A 21,741-nucleotide genomic window follows, 5' to 3' on the forward strand; every position below is an offset into this window, starting at 1 on the left:
GTTTTCACCTTACTGTGTCGTAAATTTATTAACACTCATTGAATCACAGGCTCCTGATAGAAAAAATTGCCAGATGGAACTGTAAACTTATTACAGTATGGTGACATGTATTGATTTGTAAAGTTAGTTGAGCATAAAATCTAATGAAATGTATTAGCATGATTAAGCTGCAGAAATGACATGTCCAATGTCAAGCGAGAGTAACTCATCCAGACGTGTTTTTTCTTCGTAATATGAGATTTGTAGTTCTGCGTCTTTTTTAAACAATTTTTTGTTTGCTATCTCCCAACCTCTCATGTATCCACCGCACCCTCTGATGATATATGAAAATAGGCTCCCCCTGCTGTCAAGAATATCAAAGGCCAGTTATTATGTCATAGACTAAAATGCAAGATACATGTAGGTTGGTTAGTTAGCGGTCTAGTGTTTCAGCACCTTAGTAGGAAGATCCTGTCCATCAAGCTTCTGCATCCAGGTCAGCACTGGTTCATTTTGTATCGCTTTGTTCGCCCTAAGTTGGCAGGGTATGCTCAGACATGAGTCCCTTGCTCACTTGGCCACTGGATTCAAGATATCCTGGCTGATGAGGATTATGAATCAGAAACCGGTCCCAGGATGCTTGTTTCCGGTCCAGGGAAGACATGTCTTGGCAGTTCGGGCTGGACTGTTCCCATGAGGCACAGGGTCAGACTGATTTGCATATGGCCATGTCTGAACTGGGGTGGCTGAGTGAGCTAAAGAATGGTGATGGATTAAACCCAGATCAGTTGATGGGGGTGAGTGTTTGATTTGCTCAAATGCTCCGTCCATCATCCCCTTTTGTATCGCTTTGTTCGCCCTAAGTTGGCAAGGTATGCTCAGACGTGAGTCCCTTGCTCACTTGGCCACTGGATTCAAGATAGCCTGACTGATGAGGATTAGGAATCCGAAACCAGTCCCAGGATGCTTGTTTTCGGTCCAGGGAACACATGGCTTGGCAGTTCGGGCTGGACTGTTCCCATGAGGCACAGGGTCAGACTGATTTGCCTATGGCCATGTCTGAACTGGGGTGGCTGAGTGAGCTAAAGAATGGTGATGGATTAAACCCAGATCAGTTGACTGGGGGTGAGTGTTTGATTTGCTCAATCGCTCCGTCCATCATCCCCTTTTGTACAGCACTGGTTCATTTACACCAGAAGGTGGGCATGGAAATTCACTTGCTCACTGCCTGGTAAAAGTGCACTTAGCTCTGACTTTGCTGGTGAAGTTCGACATTTGGCATTTCCTTACCACACGTTTGTTTTGTTCTCCATTTGTTTGTTCATTGTTCCTTCTGCTTTAGTTAGAACTTTATGTTATCCTTGTACCTGTTGCTTTTACTTTGTTGTTGGGAATGGCTCTTGGCTTTCTGCAGCAATTGTCACACCCTCATTTGCGTAAGTACTGGTTTGAGTATCACCCATTAGGAAAATATGTCACTACTGTTATGATTATCACTCTTCCTATCAAGGACAAACTAACTTCCTAATCGCCATCCATCACGAAGGTGATCTCCAACCAATGCCCAATTAGTGGAGACCTGAAGGAAAGTTGGAGCAGCTGTACTCTCTCTTTGTCTTCCTCACTCTCCATTTGTTGCCCACTATGACAGTGAGGGAAGGGATGGGTTCACATTAACTTATCGGTCTATCAACAGTATCTGTCCCTTGTAAATTGATCATACTGAGGTAGGCTGTTTCTGGCTCTGAATGCAGTAAAATGTGGCATTTCTTCTCACATGCCATCTCTGGGCTTTGTCAGCTGCAGGATACCTGCCTGGTCTAACATGGCTGCTAAATACTCTCTGATGGCACTGAAACACTTTCATTTTCTTATCTTTTCAAGTGCTAGTCTGGAAATGGGAGCAGTTTATGCCTTTTACACATCTGTCCACTTTTTTTCCTTGCTTTCTTCTGTCAGAATTCTCTCCTATTTCTTTATTTTAGTTAGTCTTAATACTGAGGTAAAATTCAATTGCAGCTTAAGAGAGGATTTAGCACTCTTTTTAATCCTATAACATTTGTTCACATAGATGTGGTCTTTTGCGTCCAGTCAAAGTTTCAATCCAGATTGTTTAGCAATAAAAAGGACTAGGTCATCAGGTTCCGCAAACCATTTGGGGATCATATCACTCTGATTTGTTTTCAATCCCTGTTCTGTAGGTCACTATCATATTCTTTTTGATTGCAATTTACACTTTTGACATTACCAGCAAAGCTGGGAACATATCACAATCTGCAATCACTGTAGTCTGATATCAGCAGGTTCATCAAATCAGTAAGTTTGTTTCCACTCAACTTGATCACAGTACATTAATACCTGTAATATTCAACATTTGATAGCTTCCGATCGTGTTTGCATTATAAACGTGTAATTTAACATCTTAGTAACTATTGATCTGAAGTAGGATTCAGCTCTTTGCTGATGAATAATAAGAGATTCACCATTCATTGTGGATGTATACTAGCTGGGAGCGGGCGGTGGAGGTCGTGCAACAGGGAGCCACGATATATGTAGCCCTCAATAAGAAATCAGGTAATCCTTGCCTGTGCAGGAGGTCCAGACTTAATATGTCTGTAAAGATGGGAGTGAATATATTATGACATCCCATGTTTTCACTACACCCTTTTTGTATTACTCTCCTCCTCACTTCCCTGTGTTACATAATGCTCTTGCTTTCTTCCTGTTTGGACAGCTCACTGTGGCACATCCTAATGCTGGGGCCACTTGACGATTTCCAGCTCATGGCTATTCGCCGCTCAGATCGGATCTCCCTGACACTGCGAAGCGGATATTAGCCACGGAGAAGCGAGGTTCCTAAGACTGTTGCCGAGATCGGCAGCTAGGCTTGAAGGGGCTGCAGCTTTGAGCACGGCGGAGCTAGAGAGATGGGACTGTGCCGTGGGTGCAGGGCAGGGATGGCGGCCATGATGACTGCCCGGACCTCTCTACTGCTGCGGAGCTGAACACAGTTGGGGGCGGACAGAGCGCCTAAGTAAGCGCCGGAGATCAACTGCCGGGCCAGAGAGATCTGCGGACTGGAGCGCGAGACTGGCGGGAAGCGCGCCCGGGCTGGCCGAAATAAGAGGAGCGACAGGGATGTGTGGCGTCTCCCGGAGCTCGCACCTGGGCTGCCTGGTGCGCTGAGAGCTGGGGACGAAGATAGTACCTGCGACGGCTCCCCGAGACTCAAATGACTGCCGCAAGTGAAGCGGCGACGGACGGGTGGGGTCACCGCAACGAAGCAGAGACTGACGGCCGCGCCTGGGGAGCCCCCCTACGCCAGAAAGCGGCAGCGGACCTGAGGTGAGGATGCCCCGGCCCTGGGCATCAGAGAGGTAATAGATCTCAAAGAGCTGAGCGGAGACTCCTGAGGTGGCTCCGGGAGGTGAGGAGGTGGCTGCTGAGCGTTGCCCTGGCTTCGCCGCACACTTCGATCAACGACTGCTGCTGCGGGGGAACAAGAACCCGACCTAAAGCCACGCTTGGATCTGGGGAGCCTGGGGGCCAAAGCTGATACCAAGGGGACAGAGTGGTGCAGAGTAGTGGACACCTACCAGGCGGCGAAGGGAGAGGCATGCAACTGCTGGAACTGGTTATACCCGCAGACGTTGGTGAAGGGATCCCCTATCTGGTGGAACTACGGGGTGTGCTGCGGAGTGGCAGGAAGCGAGAACACTGCTGGGGAGGCGACTGGGGAGAGCCCCCAGCGCAAGGCCAGCTACACATATAGAAGGGACTGAGACACAGCTGTGGTACTTCTGCAGCCGAGAGCTGCCCACTGGGAACGGCGACAGAAACGCCTCCCTAAGCCCAGAGCTGGAGAGGACAGCCTGGCTTCCGCTGAGCTGCAAGGTGGGGGGCACATAGCCCGGAACGTAGCGGACCCAGAGATCTCTAAAAGAACGCACGGAACAGCGAGGGCCGAACTTACTAGTGGCAGGGGATATAGAGACCTGCTACTGGTGTCTAAGAGGGCTGCTGCTCGAGATGCCAATCCACCTCCGCACAATACCCGGAGATCGAGGTTGGACACTACTGGCTCGAAGTAGGAAGTAGAAGTAGAAGAAGGACGGTGCATTGTGTGAGAAACCTCGAGGGTCGCTCCCTGGAGCTCACCTCCGAAGCGCCCACTGCAACGGATAAAACGGCCCACTCCGAGACTGACTGACGATGGGGAAACTAAAAGGGCCTAAGAGTGGGACCCAGCCGCCAGTGGAAGAAGTACCTGAAAGAGACGAGCAGGGAGAGCTCGAGCAGGTGCGGACCCCCACTTACAGCAACAGTTGGATAAAATTCTGATGGCGATAACCGACTCCCACACAGCGCTCCAGCAGGACATAGCACAGGTGGCCACAGGATTGGGTTTACTACGGGCCGATTATGGGAAATTGACCGATAGAGTCACAGCGGTGGAGGGCACGCTCCAAACAATTGAACCACTACAGCAGAACCTAGGGGCTACTCTGTCCAACGTGCTGGAACGAGTGGATGCCCTGGAAAAAAGGGCTGAGGATGCCGAGGGCCGTAATTGCCGGAACAACATACGAGTAGTTGGCTTGCCGGAAAATATTAAAGGATCAGACATGGTACAATATCTGGAATCCTGGCTCAAAACAGTGGTGGTACTAGAGGGCTTATCTATCTTCTATACATTAGAGCGAGCGCACAGAGTACCGACCCGGCCCGCCCCAGCAGGGCCGACCTCCAAGGCCGGTGGTGGCCTGGCTGTTGCACTTCCGAGACCGGGACTTGATCCTCCAGAAGGCGAGGGTGGGCGGCCCCTTCCAGATAGAGAATAGCAAGGTCAATATCTTCCCCGACTTCACTTACGAAACCCAGCGCCGCCAAACTTCTTTTTTAGCTGTTAAGAGGGAGGTATGCGCCGAGGGACTACAGTATTCACTCCTATTCCCGGCCAAGTTGAGGGTCATTGTTTACGGCAAAACATGTTTCTTCGACACCGCGGACGATGCCTGTGCTTGTCTGGAACTTTACAAGGCTGGAAAAGACGGAGGTGAACAGGGAATACGGACCGCCACTGAGAGCTTACCACAGCGGAAATCAAGAAGGCTTCGAAACAGGCAGCGGGGGCTAAGAAGGCCCTCCTCATCCCAGACAGCAGCGGAACGGCAGGATGTGTTGGCAGCGGTGTCCACGCTGTCGACTACACAGCAGACTCCATCGGTGGACAGCACGGAGTCGGAGAGGAATAATACCCGATCCGACTCTGAACACTCTGAAACGGGCAGCGTGCAATTACCGAAGGTCACACCAGAGACGGCTGAGGGTATGCTGGATGAAGGGTAGACAGGCCCGCGAAGCCGATTAGCTGTGAACTCAGAGCTTTGATGGACTTCCTGAGAGGACTTAACAAGGGAGGTTGGTTGTATGAATGGCGGTAGGGGGGGGGAGAGTTTCGGGGAGCACTAATGATCAGGGCTCAGTAGGTCGGAGTGAATTCTCTGAGTGGGTGACCACCGATTGGCTGCCAGTTCCCCCTCATTGGCATGCCAGCAGTGACTACTGGTGGGCTTAGAGATGTGTTGCAAGTTGTATTAGTTAGGATGGGAACTAGATGGTTGTTGCTAGTTCCTGTTCTTGGGGGGGTGGGAATTAGGGGATGTTTGGGCAGCAGTTTGGGAGGGATTGTCACTGACGCAGATGCACAGAAGATGTTCGGGGGAAGAGATGAGAGAGATGCACAGGAAATTGTGGGAGAATGGGTGATTCTGCTAACTTGCGATGCATAACCTGGAATGTGAGGGGGCTACACACCATGACACGATGGCATAAAATCCATGCCTATCTGGTTAGGAGAGGGATACATATCGCACTGCTCCAGGAAACACACTTGACAAAGGCTGAAGGGGTGGCGCTGCAGCGTAGGTGGAGAGGCCAAGTGTATAATACCACATATTCTGCGTATGCCAGAGGTGCGCTGATCTGGATTAGGGCGGGGGTCCCTTTTCAGATGACTAAGCAGACGATAGACCCAGAAGGCAGGTTTGTGGCCATTCAAGGGAAACTAAGAGGTAGAGAAGTGGCCTTCTGTAGTGTGTATACACCCAACATTGACAAGTTGAGCTTTTTGGCGAGAATGTCTGGGTCTCTGGCGCACTATCTTGCAGGTCCACTAGTGATGGGTGGTGATTTTAATTCCATAACAGACATCTCCCTGGATAGATCGCACCCACCCCTGGATGATTCACCGATACACCGCTTAACTAAAGGGAGGCTAGAATGGCAGACACGATGGGGATTGGTTGACGCCTGGCGTGCACAACACCCGCAGGGCCGAGACTACTCCTATTTTTCGGGCATGCATGAACTACACGTAAGACTAGACGCAGTTCTGTGCTCCCCAGCAGTGATGCCAACTATTGTGCGGTCTGAATATCTGACCAGAACGATATCAGATCATAACCCTTTACTGGTCACCATACAGTGGATGCCTGGAATCTCGTGCGTCCCTAGCTGGAAGTTGCGCCCTGAAGCGCTAGATGGCCCACTTTTTTCTGCTGCATTAGAGGAGGGGATTACTCATTATTTTGCAGAGAATGCTGGAACGACCGCGGCGAGGGCGATGGAATGGGACGCCTTCAAGGTGGTTATTAGGGGGCTCTGTATAGGAAAACACGCAGGAGTACGGAAGGTACTCTTAAGCGACTTGGACAAAGCTGATAATGCGCTACGAGAGGTAGAGCTCTTACGGCCTGGCCGCCCGGAGCTTCAAGAGAAAATTAGTGTGGCAAAGGAAGCAGTGGCAACAGAAGTGGAGCGCTTGGTAGTATTGACCATAGAGCATACACGGTGAGGGCCCATGCAGAGGGTGACAGAGCAGGAACTCTGCTGGCTTGGCTGGCCAACCCCATAAAAAGAAGCTCCCCCATTGTAGCCTTAGATACAGCGGAAGGAGAAGAAGTTCACACCCAAAACAAGATTCTGCAGTCCTTCACGCACTACTATGAAGCTCTCTACAAAAGCAGGCTAGTAGCCGGGGATCCGGCCATAGATATTTTCCTTAGGGACCTACAATTACCAGAGCTGGACCAAGAGCAGGCGAAAGAATTGGGAAAAGACATAGAGCTAGGAGAAATACAAGGTGCCATTAAGCGTATGGCCTGCAACAAAACCCCAGGAATGGACGGACTGCCCATAGAATTTTATGGGAAATATGTTGAACTACTAGCACCGAGACTGCTGGAAGTCTACAAAGAAGCGAAGGAATCAGGACAGCTACTGCAATCTATGCGGGAAGCATTGGTAATCCCGCTGTTGAAACCAGGAAGAGAGGGCAGGCTCTTATAGACTCTTGTAGACCGCTGTCGATGTGAACTGCCAACTACAAAATATTGAGTAGTATCTTGGCGACCCGATTGTTGCAATACATGACCACGCTAGTCCATGAAGACCAAGCTGGTTTCATTCCAACGCGAAACACGACCGCGAACATCCGGCGATTGGTGCGCCTGCTGGGAGAGGACCACCTGGAGGCACAACAATTAGTGATACTATCGGTAGACCTTGAAAAAGCCTTCGATAGCTTAGAATGGGAATATCTGTATAAAGTATTAGGACGATTTGAATTGGGAGATGATGATTTACAATGGACGAAAGTATTGTACACGTCGGCGATGGCCAGAGTGATAGTAGGCACGCTGATATCCTCGCAATACCCTGTAGAACGAGGGACGAGACAGGGGTGCTCGTTATCCCCATTACTCTTCGCCTTAGCAGTAGAACCCCTAGCGGTTACGGTAAGGATGGGGAATCACTACAGGGGATTAAGGAGTAGAGATGGTCAGCAATACATATCACTGTACGCAGATGACCTGCTACTCTTCCTTGAAGATGCCGTCAAGGCAATGACAGGAGCTGAAAGTTTTCTTTCAGACCTTGGGGAAGTTTCTGGATTGAGAGTGAACTGGTCCAAGACATGTTTGTTCCCAGCACAACAGGGGGAGACACAACCCAAAATGATGAAAGCAGTACGGTGGGAACCCACCTGTCTGAAATACCTAGGAGTACACATCTATCACGAGGCGGCAGACCTGCTGGAAGGGAATATTGGCCGCGGTGTAAGGGCTTTGAAGGGCAGCATGGCCTTTTGGGCCACCCTCCAACTATCAGTGACGGGCCGCATAGCACTGTTAAAAATGATAGCACTTCCTAGGTTTTTATAATATTTTAGAACGCTACCAGTGTGGATACCCGCCTCTATTTTTAAACTATTGAAATTGTTGATAGTGGCTTTCCTCTGGAGCACGGGTCGACGTAGAGTAGCACAGACAACGCTCAAGAGACCTACGGTTGAGGAAAGTCTAGCAGTCCCAGACTTCGAATTGTACTATTTAGCGGCCCAATTACAGGTATTTAACCAAGAAATAGCGAGAGAATTTAGAGGACCATGGCATGAGAGGAATGGAGGTATCCCTCGCCACATCCTCTCGTTTATAGCGTTACAGCAGAAACTAGATCTTAGAGATTTGACACTGGAAGAGAAAACACTCCGACTGTGCTGGAACCGCTCCCAACGCAAGGCGGGAGTGGCACACCCATATGCACCTGAAATTCCCCTAGGGATGGTGACGGCATTGCCACATGGAGACGACTGGTCACAACAATACAGATTTGGGAGGAGGCGAGAGTCCAAATGCTGGGAGACCTCTTTGAGGATGGAACAATGCTATCCTATCAGACACTCCAGGAAAGGTTTGATCTACCGAGAGGGAGTTTCCTGCTACACGCAGCATTGACGAGAGCGATACAAGCACACTGGCGGGAAGGGCTGATGGAACCTAAGACAACGATGGCCTGCCAGCATGTTACGATGGTGGCAGGGACCTTCAAGGCGGTCACGTGCCTATACTCCAGAATGCTCAATGAAAAGCTATCACCTTTAGACACTCTGAAAAGAAAATGGGAGTTAGATTTAGGGAACGTCATTCCTGAAGCGGCATGGGTGCAGATAGTGCGAAGGGCCTGGAAATGTACGAGAAATGCTAGGTTTCAACTAGTACATTTCTATATTCTACACAGAGCATATTTAATGCCAGGGAAAACCAAGAAACACTTTAACGTAGAAGATGCAGCGTGCCCCAGATGCACGAGAGCAGGGGCGGAATTAGCACATATGCTATGGTCCTGTCCAGCGATAGGTCCATATTGGAAGGAGGTGGGGAATACCCTAAATGCGATAACAGAACAACGGCTAGAGTTCGATATGGCCATTAGTATTTTACACTGGTTCCGTCACACATCCAAGAATAAGATCACAAGTAAGTTTGAGGACATGGTACTCATACTGGCGAAGCGAGAGATCATGAAGCACTGGAAGGCAACAATAGGTCCCTGCAGAAATAGGTGAAAGAGCAAGTTCCTTAAGTGGGCCAGCAGTGAAAGCACATTACGTTACCATCAGGCGTGTAGACAAAATAATGTAAAAGTGCTAGAATCAGCGTGGGAAACATTAGTGCAGGCTCTAGGGGACTACGAGACACAAGATGACAGTGCGGAGTAGATCACTGATTGAGAAATGACCATGGGACTTGACAGGTGCATCATGTAGAAAAACACACGATCACTCCTGTGCACATATATTAGATAGGTCAGACACAACTGCACGCGTCAGTGACAGGTTTTGGCGAGGAGGGAGGGGCGGACAGGGCTTTGATAGAAGTAATAAGAGGGATTGTATTTGAAACCTTGTTTAAACTGGTACACTGATTGTGTGAGTTGATATATTTTCATGACACGTCACCATAGGGCTGAGACAGCGAGTGTTATGTAACGGTCTATGTATGTTTTGTGCAGAAAACCAATAAACTACGTTTTCACAAAAAAAATGGCTATTCGCCGCTCAGCCAGGCCAAAAGCTACATCAGTAATCTTATGTGTATCCCTGGTGGCCTTCAGCCTTAGGTTCAGGTCCTTTAGCAAGCGGCATGCTCTTTCTGGACATCTTATCTGTCTCTTCATTGGTCATATTAACCCTTGTGTCCAATATGATAACCATGTCGGACACTGCCATAACCATATGGTCAAAGCCTTAGTCTCTGCACTTGGGGCACTCAGCTGCTGCATCTGGATAGATTCTATTGATTCCTTTTGGAGTAATGTATCTACTACACAGGTAGTAAAAGTGAATTAATTTAAACTGTCATTCCTATAGATCATTAGAGCACTTCTCAGTATTCTCTCCCATTCTGCCTAGTTGACAGGACTATTTATGTCCTCTAGCCATTTATCATCCAGTGGTTTGAGTGAACATTTAGTTTATTCAATGAACAATCAGTACATCAACATGACTTCTCTTTGTTTGTTGTGCATAGTACAAATCATTCTCAAACATTGATGTACTTGCGGTTCACTGAGTACTGATTTCCAAAGTCTACCTGTTTCTGCTGAGATAGATCTGTGGAAGATGAAGTGCTCTTTAGGATAAAATAGCCTCTCTGTAATTCCCTGAACTTGAAGTTCTTCCATTAACATACACCCCTAATAGTCTTCAAACCATGCTCTATCTAGCTATAGATTCCCTTTCAGTTCCCTGGATGTGGTGAAGTAAATAGGCTAATCGAGTGGTAGCTCTAGAGTATATGGTGCTCATGCAGGGTTTGTATCCAGCTTTATCTGAATGCACATTTTGATGTCATCCTCTGCAACTCTCCTTATGGGCATCAGTAGAAATTACATCAGGTCTGTAGTGTAAGGTATGTTTATAGTCTGCCTTTCTTGATGCCAAATAATACTGCCAAATCTAGGAGGATAGAGACCATTTCCCATGACAGTTTCCTAAAATGTATTATCCGAAGAGTTTGAAGTAATATAAACATCTAGGTAATGCTTCCTGTGACCGATATTGTTGTTGGTAGTCAAAAGTTTGTACCTCCTCTCATGACAGCTAATGCTGGCTTTATATTCCCTTACAAGAGGTCAACTTCCATCCTATAAATCTTGACTCTCAAGAATCTTATAGTGAACTACCACCTTCCTATACCTCGCTTTGAAGTGTGGCAACAATTCTGTGTAGCCTGCTTGCAGTTCATTAGATCCTTCCAGATCGGTCTACCTCTGCTCCAAGGAGCGGAGACTTCAGCATATCTTCTGTAACTTTCTATACAGCCAGTCAGTGTGATCCCTCTCTTTTTATGTGCTCCAGTGCTGTGGGCCTCTATAAAAGCTGATGGGGCAACATAGGGTAGAAGCCAACGCTTCTTTGCTTCTTTTTCTTGCATTAATGAATAAAATTAGATCTAAGCACTTCCCGTTCTTCTTTTAATTTGCATCTGCCATTTTGTCTTTGAGCCCAAACCTTTCTCGTCGAATTCATCTAAATGTATTTATGCTCAGTTCCTCACAATCCCAAAGTCAAACTCTATTCTGCACTTTGGACTCTCACGTTCCCTTAAAATGGACTCATTCGGTATACTGGACACAACATTTTTTCCTTTATGGACACTGAGTTAAATATCAAGCTATTGATTTTACATGTCCTTCTCTTTAGGCCCCAGGAGGGCACTTCTACTTTCTTTATATCTATTTTCCTGTTCTCCAGTGCAATTTATATCTTGTTCATCCAATGAGATCATCGATTTTCCCTCCTGTTACTCTCTTGTGGTGGCCACTGGACTCGCCCTTCTCCTAAATCTCCATCTGTTTGTAGCTGTTTGGTCCAAGCTCCTCCTTTTGCCTTTCGAAGGCTTATGCATGCTGTGGATAAATGTAATATCTTCTCTATGTTCTTCTCTTCTCTATATCTCCTCTTCACCGCCGTGCTGAGTGGTCGCTCCCCAGTCTCACTGCCGAGACCTGTTATCGTTGTACTGCCTTTCCATTTATATTTGCCAGAAGCTCATTTGCATTGTGCTGCCCTGCTCGCTGCTCCGCTTTCATTTATATTTGCTAGAAGCTCATTAGCCTTGTGCTGCCCTGCTCGCTGCTCCGCTTTTATTTTTATTTGCCAGAAGCTCATTAGCCTTGTGCTGCCCTGCTCGCTGCTCCGCTTTACTTGCGCTGAACCTTCCACATTTAGCGCGATAACCCCAGGCGCTGTTCTCTGCCCTCCCCTCTGCTGCCATTTTGGTTGTTGTTGTTGTGCTCGGTCAGCGTCCTCGTGAGCCCGCCCCGCCTCCCAGCTGAGCCGCCCTCGCCCCTTCCCACCATCCATATATGACAGTAGCCCATGCGCGCAGCGTCCACGCGCAGCGTTCGCGCCCCAGTCGCGCCGAAGGTGCGCCAAAGGTAAGCCCGTCTACGCCCGTCCGCGCCTGGACCGCGCCCAGCGCCAGACCCCCTGGTCCTCGTAATGCCCACCCCTCCCGCATTACTTACGCTGCCACCACCCTCCTAGCCCTTAACCCCGGCCGTTCCCCCAACTGCTTCCAAGCCGCTCCTGGACACACCCATGGACCCTTCTCTTGCAACTCCTGCAAGTTTGACGGCACCAAGAACAACTCCTCATCTACGAACACAAAACAGATATCCGACCCCAACCACCTACAATGCATCCTGCTCAACACCCGCTCGGTCCACAGACACGCCATCGACCTCTGGAATCTACTAGACACCATCTCTCCGGACGTCGCCTTCCTAACAGAAACATGGATGAACGCCACATCAGCCCCAGACATCACCATTGCCATCCCGGAAGGCTATAAGATCATTCGCAAGGACCGTACCGGCCAAACAGGAGGAGGCATCGCTATCGTCCATAAGAAATCCATCTGCATCTCAACCAGCTCAGACGTCAATCTCGCCAACACTGAACACCTTCACTTCCAGATCCACATCGACCCCAAGACCACACTCAGAGGCACCCTCCTCTACAGGCCACCAGGACCCCGCGCACAATTTAGTGAAGACATTACGGACTTCATCACTCCACACGCGCTCCCCTCCGAGGATTACATCCTTTTGGGAGACCTCAACTTTCACCTTGAAAAGAACAACGACCGCAACACCACCACCCTTTTGGACAACCTCGCCAACCTCGGACTTAAACAACTTGTCACTACCCCCACCCACATCGCAGGTCACACACTCGACCCTATCTTCACCTCCAGCAAACATATCTCCTTCAGCCACACCACAGCTCTCCTTTGGACTGACCACAGCTGCGTTCACTTTACCTACAACAAGTCCACATCCAACAACCACCCCCAACCCACTCTGCGAAGAAACTGGAACAAAATCACCATCGACCAGATCTCCTCATCGCTTCTTCAAAACCCCCCCGCCCACTCCTCAAACCCCGACCAAGCAGCCACTAACCTCACCCAATGGTTATCCAACAGCGCCGACATCCTAGCACCACTGAAAAAACGACAAATCAAACTAGGCAGCAAGAAGGCCTCCTGGTTCAACGATGATTTTAAGAAATCCAAGAAACTCTGTCGCTCCCTTGAGAAGGCCTGGAAAAAAGACCCAAACACCAGCACCAAGGACGCCTTCAAAAACGCCACCCGCATACACCACCAACTGATCCGGAATGCCAAGAAAGCCGCTTTCAAGGACCGACTAGATAGCAACGCCCACAACAGCAAGGAATTATTCAACATCGTCAAGGAATTTACCAACCCCTCAGCCAACTCCAACGACATCACCCCCTCTCAAGCCCTCTGCGACTCCCTAGCCTCATTCTTCCACAACAAAATTGCAGACATCCACAACAGCTTCGACAACCGACCCGAAGACCAACCCACCCAACCCTCTGCAGGACCCATACCCCCCTTGAACATCCTCAATGACTGGAACCCAATCTCCACTGAGGACACCATCAGTCTGATAAACTCTATCCACTCAGGATCCCCCACAGACCCATGCCCTCACCACATCTTTAACAAAGCAGACTCCATTATAGCACCGCACCTCCGAGACGTCATCAACTGCTCCCTCAACTCCGCAACCTTCCCGGAAAGTTGGAAGCATGCCGAACTCAGCGCCCTCCTGAAGAAACCCACAGCTGACCCCACCGAACTCAAAAACTACCGCCCTATCTCGCTCCTTCCATTCCCGGCCAAAGTCATCGAGAAAGCGGTCAACAACCAGCTCGCCGCCTTCCTCGAAACCAACAAATCCCTCGACTCCTCACAGTCCGGCTTCCGAGCCAAACACAGCACTGAAACCGCCCTCATCGCAGCAACAGACGACATTCGAACTCTACTGGACAATGGAGACACAGTCGCCCTCATCCTCCTCGACCTCTCCGCAGCCTTCGACACAGTCTGTCATAGCACCCTTTTACAGCGCCTCAGAAACGTCGGAATCCAAGGAAAAGCACTGGAATGGATCACCTCGTTCCTCACCGGAAGAACCCAGAGAGTCCGCCTTCCACCATTCAAGTCAGAGGCCACTGAAGTCATCTGCGGCGTACCACAAGGATCTTCACTCAGCCCCACCCTCTTCAATGTATACATGAGCCCCCTCGCGGTCATCGCACGCCAACACAACCTCAACATCATCTCCTACGCCGATGACACTCAACTGATCCTATCACTCACCAGAGACCCTAACACTGCCAAAACCAACCTGCATGAAGGAATGAAAGAAGTAGCCGAATGGATGAAACACAGCCGTCTGAAACTGAACTCAGACAAAACAGAAGTCCTCATCCTAGGCACCTCCCCCTCCGCCTGGGATGACTCTTGGTGGCCAGAGGCCCTTGGAAAAGCACCATTCCCGACGGACCACGCACGGAACCTGGGCGTCATCCTGGATTCCTCACTCTCGATGAACAGACAAGTCAACGCCGTTTCTTCATCTTGCTTCAACATTCTTCGCATGCTCAAAAAAACATTTCGCTGGATCCCCACCGAAACTAGAAAAACGGTCACCCACGCACTGGTCACGAGCCGCCTGGACTACGGTAACACCCTATACGCCGGTACCACCGCAAAACTCCAGAAAAAACTCCAACGCATCCAGAACGCTTCAGCCAGGCTCATATTAGACATCCCGCGTAAAGAACACATCTCTGGTCACCTGAAAAACCTCCACTGGCTTCCCGTCAATAAGAGGATTACTTTCCGCCTCCTAACCCACGCACACAAAGCACTTTACGAAATTGGACCCGAATGCCTCAACACACGACTGTCCTTCTACACCCCCTCCCGCCAGCTACGATCCTCCAACCAAGCCCTTGCCACTGTACCTCGCATCAACAAAACCACCATGGGAGGTAGATCCTTCTCCTACCTGGCAGCTAAAACCTGGAACTCACTTCCCACTCACCTTCGCCTTACTCAGAACCACCTTGCATTCAGAAAGCAACTTAAAACGTGGATATTCGACAAGTAATTCCCCACCCTTCTTCAAGCGCCTTGAGACCCTCTGGGTATGTAGCGCGCTATATAAATCTCTTGACTTGACTTGACTTGACGTGAATGAGGCACTCTTGTGATTTGGCACCCTATGATGAGCTTCAACTGCCACCATTTTAACTGACGTTAGTGTGTTATTTTAGCCTAGCCAAGATATATGAGACAGTCCTGCATATGCCTGCTTCTCTTCTTTCTTGTAATCTGGCTGTCTTTCAATGGGAGCTGTCACGGAGTAGAACAGTCTTGCCAAGAGCATAGTGTGTGGGATGTGCACTTGAAAGAAAGTGTGCAAGGGAGCTGTGGAATGTACCTTTTGGTTTCGAAGTGCAGTGATGTGAGCAGTGATGCACACATGTGCTCAGTGTTGTACATTGATGAGTTCTTACTATTGGCTTTGATATGGCGTCATGTCATCTTGTTTTCTGACTTGACTTGCTTCTGCGTGCACAGCAGTTCTTGCAAGTTGTTTGGGTTATGAGAATTATAGGTGCTTACTATTGGCTTTGACATGGCCTCATGCCATCCTTTTTCCTTGCCTTGCTGCAGTTTTTCTGTGTGCACAACAGTGCTTGCAAGTTGTTTGGGTTATTCACATTCAAGGTTTTTCTGAGCGATTGCTTGTGTTTAATGTACTCTGGAAGACCTGGTGGGAACTTCGTCAAGATAGAGGCTAGGAGATGTGAGAATGTACAACTCTGCCTCGGAGTCAAAATACGGGAGCTTGGTCAGCCTCTGTCTTGGCCTTGACACAGACTGGTACAGCCAGCTTGTTTTTTTTTTTTGTAATGAGAAGGGGCAAGGTTTTCTAGAAACTTTGCCTCACGTTGAGTAATGATATTTAAGCTGGGAGCCTTCGGGGGCCAGGAGGAAGTTCACCACAGAATAGACGTATTGCTGTGGAGGTGATGGAACTTGAGTAGGATGGAACTCCTTCCTGGGCTGGTGAAGGGCTTCCCCCAGCTTGAGTTGGCAAGGATGATGCTTGTTCAATCGGTGAGGTGTTCCTAACCAATAAATATATATATTTTCTACTCTTTGCTATTTGTACATACTGCATTTTATTTTACTTGTTCATTCGAGTCATTTGATATTTTGGGAATCTGCATTTACTGATATATTTGGCCTACAGTTCTAAACATTGCATTAATAAATTTGTGTGTGTTATCTTAAAATGCATCTGGATTTGTTTTCTTGCCTTGCCTAAAGGGAGTTTATTTTTAGGAAGTGCAGTTAAAAGTGTATCATTTAAAGGTGCAGTGGTACATTTGCCTCCCCGGTGGGAGTGTAGGGTTTTGGTATGTCCTTTTAGGGAAAAGCACATTCATTACATCAGTGTACTGTCCTCAGGAGTGGTTTTGGGTTCCCCTTACCCTTTGTACTGATATTTCAAGTGCTGTTTGTATGGGGACTGTTTGCTGGAACCCTGATTTGCCATATTTTACGTGGCAAGCAGAGCATATGGCCATTTTTCATGTTTCCAGGCCCCTCACAGGACTGCATTTATAATGGTTAAACTAAGCTAACAGAACCAGAATGCAAAGCACCTTAATGTGAAACATACAGATAACTCTAGTATACTAAATGAAAACAGAAATTACTGTAAAAATGATTTGCAACCACAAACACACCAATGTGATAAGTATGCATTTCCTTAGTGCGATAAAGCTGTGACTGTGAGTAACCTTCCTCTCTGTTGAACCTGCAAAAGTTCAGAGCCCCAGGGATGATATTTTAGCACACACACTTTCAATAGACTTTGGAGTCTGCTATGAGGCATTGATGGAGAGTGCTGATTACAGACTGATCCTATGTTTCTTTGTATTTTTGGAGAAAGTTCTTAACCCACCACTTCCTAAACCATGCCTGTACCTCTCCATCATCATCCAGTTTACCTGGTTTTTACGATCTAGTTTGTCTTCCTGTGCGCTACCCCATTGATATTGGGGTTTTGAGTTGCTGTTGGGAATCCCAACCAAAGAATATATTTCTTAACAAAAGAACATATTTGAGAAATACAAAAGAATGTATTTGAGATAGTTAGATTGCGTGGGATGGATGAGGCTTTCGTATTGCATATTACGTTTTTATAAAATGACCAATATAATATTGGCTTGATACAAAAGCATCTAAATGCACATTAAGTGAATACAGTAATAGATGGGTCCATTTATGTCTTCCCTCTTGTGTGACTAGCATTCTCAAAATGCCAGTATTGGCTTCACATAGTGAAAAGGCAATCTTTCACACACACAGTAATTCCACTGATGGATTGATTTTTCAACTTCCTTATAGGCCATACACACTGTAAATATTGGCTACTGTCAGAATACAAGAATATATTGACTAGGCTACCCATGGCTTGAATGAACCCCTACAAATGTTTAATAAACCCCTGGCCTGTTGTCTTCTATCATGTTAAGTTCATACATAAACCATAGGTCTGTTTGGTAATTTAAGCTTCCCAAGAGGAAAAAGATAATTGTGATAACAATTATCTTCAATATGCAATTAATGAGATTACTTGTTCTTAACAGAGTACACTTTTTATTGAATATAAAACTGTACATACACCAGGTTTTAATTCTCTCTGTCTGTACCATAAGAACCTTCACAGCCCTGGAATTGTGAGAAGATTATCTAGCTTTTCCAAGAGACCTATATGCACAGTTCGGAAGAACAATATGACAATTAAAATAGCCAAATGCAAATAACACACCTTATCTGTTACGTTCGATGTCACTACATTTAATACAATTTAATTGACCTGGTATTTGATTACTAAATTGATATTACTGCATCATCTACACATAAAATTGTCCTTTAAAATTCCACTTTCCACTGCACACTAAGACTATATACTACTATAATTCTACATCCAAACCCTAAATCTAATTTGAGACCTATCCCAAGCCTTACCCTAACTCTAATCCTAAGCATTAGCCTAACCCTAGCACTCTTCAACCTGAAACTTAAACCTCAACATGAGTCTAATTAATCCAACCACAGCCTTTATCCTACACCAAACCTGAGCCTTACCCTAATCCTAAAACGTCCATAACCTTAACTCGGCCTCTTTAAAACTAACCGTAAACCTAGCCCTAGGGTTATCCATGAACCTAACATTCACTCCACACCTGAAAATAACAATATCACTTAATCTGGCTCTATCGATCAACCTAGTCCCCTCACCCTAAACTCTTAAAAATGCATTTAGTAGCGTACAGATTTAGCAGTTTCAATTTACTGGATTGTATGTTATGTGGTGCAACATCTGCATAACACCAAATGAGAAAATGCCAAGTAAAGGGAGACACATAATTTGATCTCTAATGTCCCTAGATGATGGCTGGAAACCGATTCAACCTTTTAAGTAAACATCTGAACTCTGGTTTCTTGCTGTAACATCCTTTGTCACCAGCTAGTTTGCACAAGACCCTTTAATATTCAAATCCTAGGCAGAATAATATAGACGTTATGTATATACCGGGACTCCAGCAATGGAATCAATAATATATTTTTAAGCACAGGAGACACATCCCGTGCTTGCTTTTTCATGGGCATGTTGGGCGGACTGCAAAATTATTTTTTTTGCCTTCCTGCTTCTTTCCTGTCCATCCCGTGCATGAAGCCTTACGGGCGGCAGTAATTTAAAAGAGACACAGTACAAATGTCTGTCTCACAACTGCCAGTAAATAAATAGCTCCTTTTTTACTGCAAAATCTGATGCTTGAGTGTTCCCAAATAGAACATTCTTGTAAGTTAACCCCTTTCTCCTTCACATCCAACCTTCACATTTCTACATGCCTCAGCTCACCTGAGGTCTGAGCATCTCCAGTGTGAACACGCTTATGCCAAAGTCTGGGAGCAAACCAAGACTCTCAGTATTCTTACCTTATTCACTTGGTACAGAGCTCTGCTTGGGCCAAGAAGGACCCAAGGTGAGTGTATCATATAGCCGTAATACCATTTGAAAGTACTAATACCTACCACTTCCCCATCATATGCCAGTGAGTGAATTTTATCCTTAGGATAATCGCAAATGAATTCTTCATAAACGTTTTGCAAAGCAAGAAGTTTTAGACTAGTCTGAACAAATAGAAGCTTAATAAATGAAGGAAAATAGATTGACAATGGTGACAAATTATTAATAGTAACATGTTTCACGGTTCAAATAAACTGTAACATTTGTTATAAAACTGTCAACTTTATCATTATTATTTAGAAAGACAGTGGCTGGATCTACTTCTTATCCTGTGCTGCCAGCGAGACAATGCCAAAGTGTCCAGCAGAAGTATGGACGTTTATCATCTCCGGGTCAGCTACACCTACTTTTAGTATCTTCAAGGGTTCCAGCATATGAGGTATTGTCTAGGAGAGTCTGTATGCTTGCCTTTAGTAAAATATTTAGGGTATTATTTTGCATATTTAGAGTTTGATGGATGTAGGACACCTCACACAAATTGGCCAATGTCCTCTCTCCCTATTTAGTGGGTATAAACCTGTGTGCAGTCTAAATTGGCAGATGACCTGGCCACCCTATGTAGAGTATATACATATGTATACACTTCATATTGGTTGATGTCTTTAGAAAGTGTATATCCATGTATACCAGTGTACATACTAAATAGGATGGATGTACATCTAACAATCTTTGGCAAATGTCGTGCTTCCACCATGCTCTAAGTAACCCATATAATGTTTCAATAAAAATGTTGTCGATGTACCTCACACCACTCCATTTGCTGCTTAATTTGAGTTTTTTTCTTATCCATTTGGAGAAGAAACTCCTGTATCATTTGTTTTTGTTTTGACTGATGTTCCTTTGAAGACGCTTATTGTTTTGTTCCCCCGTTGTGTCCCTCCTCAACTCTGGACATACCCATCAAGCAGGGACACAAACTCTCCAACTTTATTTTGCTTGTCTATCAGATTGATTTTCACAGATACCAAGCGGCACACACATCAAGTGGCGCACTTTTGAGTTGTGCTAGCTCATTTCAGTGCTACACTGCTTACCTCAGATTGGACGGAGGAAAGGCCAGTGAAGCATAGTATCAGATGCAGTTTTGACCCTATTTCTATACCGCTGCGGCAGATAAGTTCTAACATTGATCTGGAGGGTGCCATGATTGGGTGGCCTGTTCTTGACTTTACAGTAGGGGATTCTAAATAATAATAATAATAAAATGATTCATAAAGCGCCTGGTTACTCCTTCGGAGTGTCCCAACGCTAATCATGCTAAAACCAGTGCTGATTCTTAATTAACAGACTGGACCGGCCTAAACCAGGTCTTAAGTTTCTTGCGGAGAACTGATTCAGGCCCTTCCTGTCTCAGATCTAAAGTCATGCAATTCCACAGTGTAGAGGCCAGCAGGCCAAAGGAAAATCCACCCATACAGACTTTTTTCACCCTGGGAATAACAGTAAGCGAGGTCCCAACAGACCTCAAGCTTCTGCTAAGTTGATAAGACTTTGCCAGGATTTGGGGTCCCTTTCCATTCACAAATGTGTGGCAAATACACATCACTTTAGAAAACACTCTCTTCCCCCAGGAAGCCACTGTAGTTTAACAAGGGTTAAACTACACCTAAACAGACTCGCCTCGGGATGTTAAGCAGCAGCCATGCTGCTGCGTTCTGTACTCTCTGGAATTTTGCCAGACTACCCTGTGAGGTTCGTAGATAGAAATGTAAGTCAACCCCAGGAAGCTGTGATTCTGGCCAGTGGGAGTTCAAGCTCGGAGCCAGTACAGAGCATCAGGGGGTGAAATGGCATAGGAGAAGACCTCTCTACATATCGACAAACCTGAAATGGCACAACCATGCCAGGCACACCTACCGAGGGATATGTATCTTGAAAAACCAAGCGCATGAGGTTTTTCACTATGGAACGTGCATGCAGCAGTTTAAATCAGAAATTAGCCCCTGTGCCGGCATTTATTAATATAGATGTAGCAGGCCTATTATCGTCACCCCTTTGTCGTGTTACCCTAATTTGCTGGGATCATATGCAGTAGACTTGCAAAGCCCCAAATTGCAATTTTGTAGTTTTTGGAAGGATTACTGATCTGTGTCTCTCACTCCTCTAGTAGAGAGTTGGGCTTTATAGAGACGATTGTTAGAGAGTTAGACAAACCTGGCAGAGAATCTTCCACCAGCAGATGGTATATTTATATCAATGCCTCGAACTCCGAAAGTAGAACGCACACAGAGTAGTTGTTATTTCAAAGTACACAATTATGTATTATACACTATGTGTCTACATCACAAATGTTTTTATCTTATCAGTCTCTCTATGTTTTATCCAGATTTTTAACAGCTTGCGAAACCATTTAAATCAGCCATGTGTAACTTATTGTGCCTTCAGGCCTGAAGTTGAAACTCTGTATGTCAGCATCCC

The 21,741-nt window shown here is 46.6% G+C and overlaps 1 protein-coding gene across 1 annotated transcript in view; it reads left to right on the plus strand.

Moving 5' to 3' along the window:
- Positions 1-21,741, plus strand: part of ECT2L (epithelial cell transforming 2 like) — a 566,170-nt gene that overhangs the window by 172,961 nt on the left and 371,468 nt on the right. Inside the window, exon 8 of the mRNA XM_086927539.1 lies at positions 19,564-19,702. Coding sequence (XP_086783665.1) covers positions 19,564-19,702 — 139 coding nt within the window. The remainder of the gene's footprint in view (positions 1-19,563; positions 19,703-21,741) is intronic.

Source organism: Lissotriton vulgaris, chromosome 6, assembly GCF_964263255.1.
Source record: "Lissotriton vulgaris chromosome 6, aLisVul1.2, whole genome shotgun sequence".
In the NCBI taxonomy this organism is placed as follows: Eukaryota; Metazoa; Chordata; class Amphibia; order Caudata; family Salamandridae; genus Lissotriton; species Lissotriton vulgaris.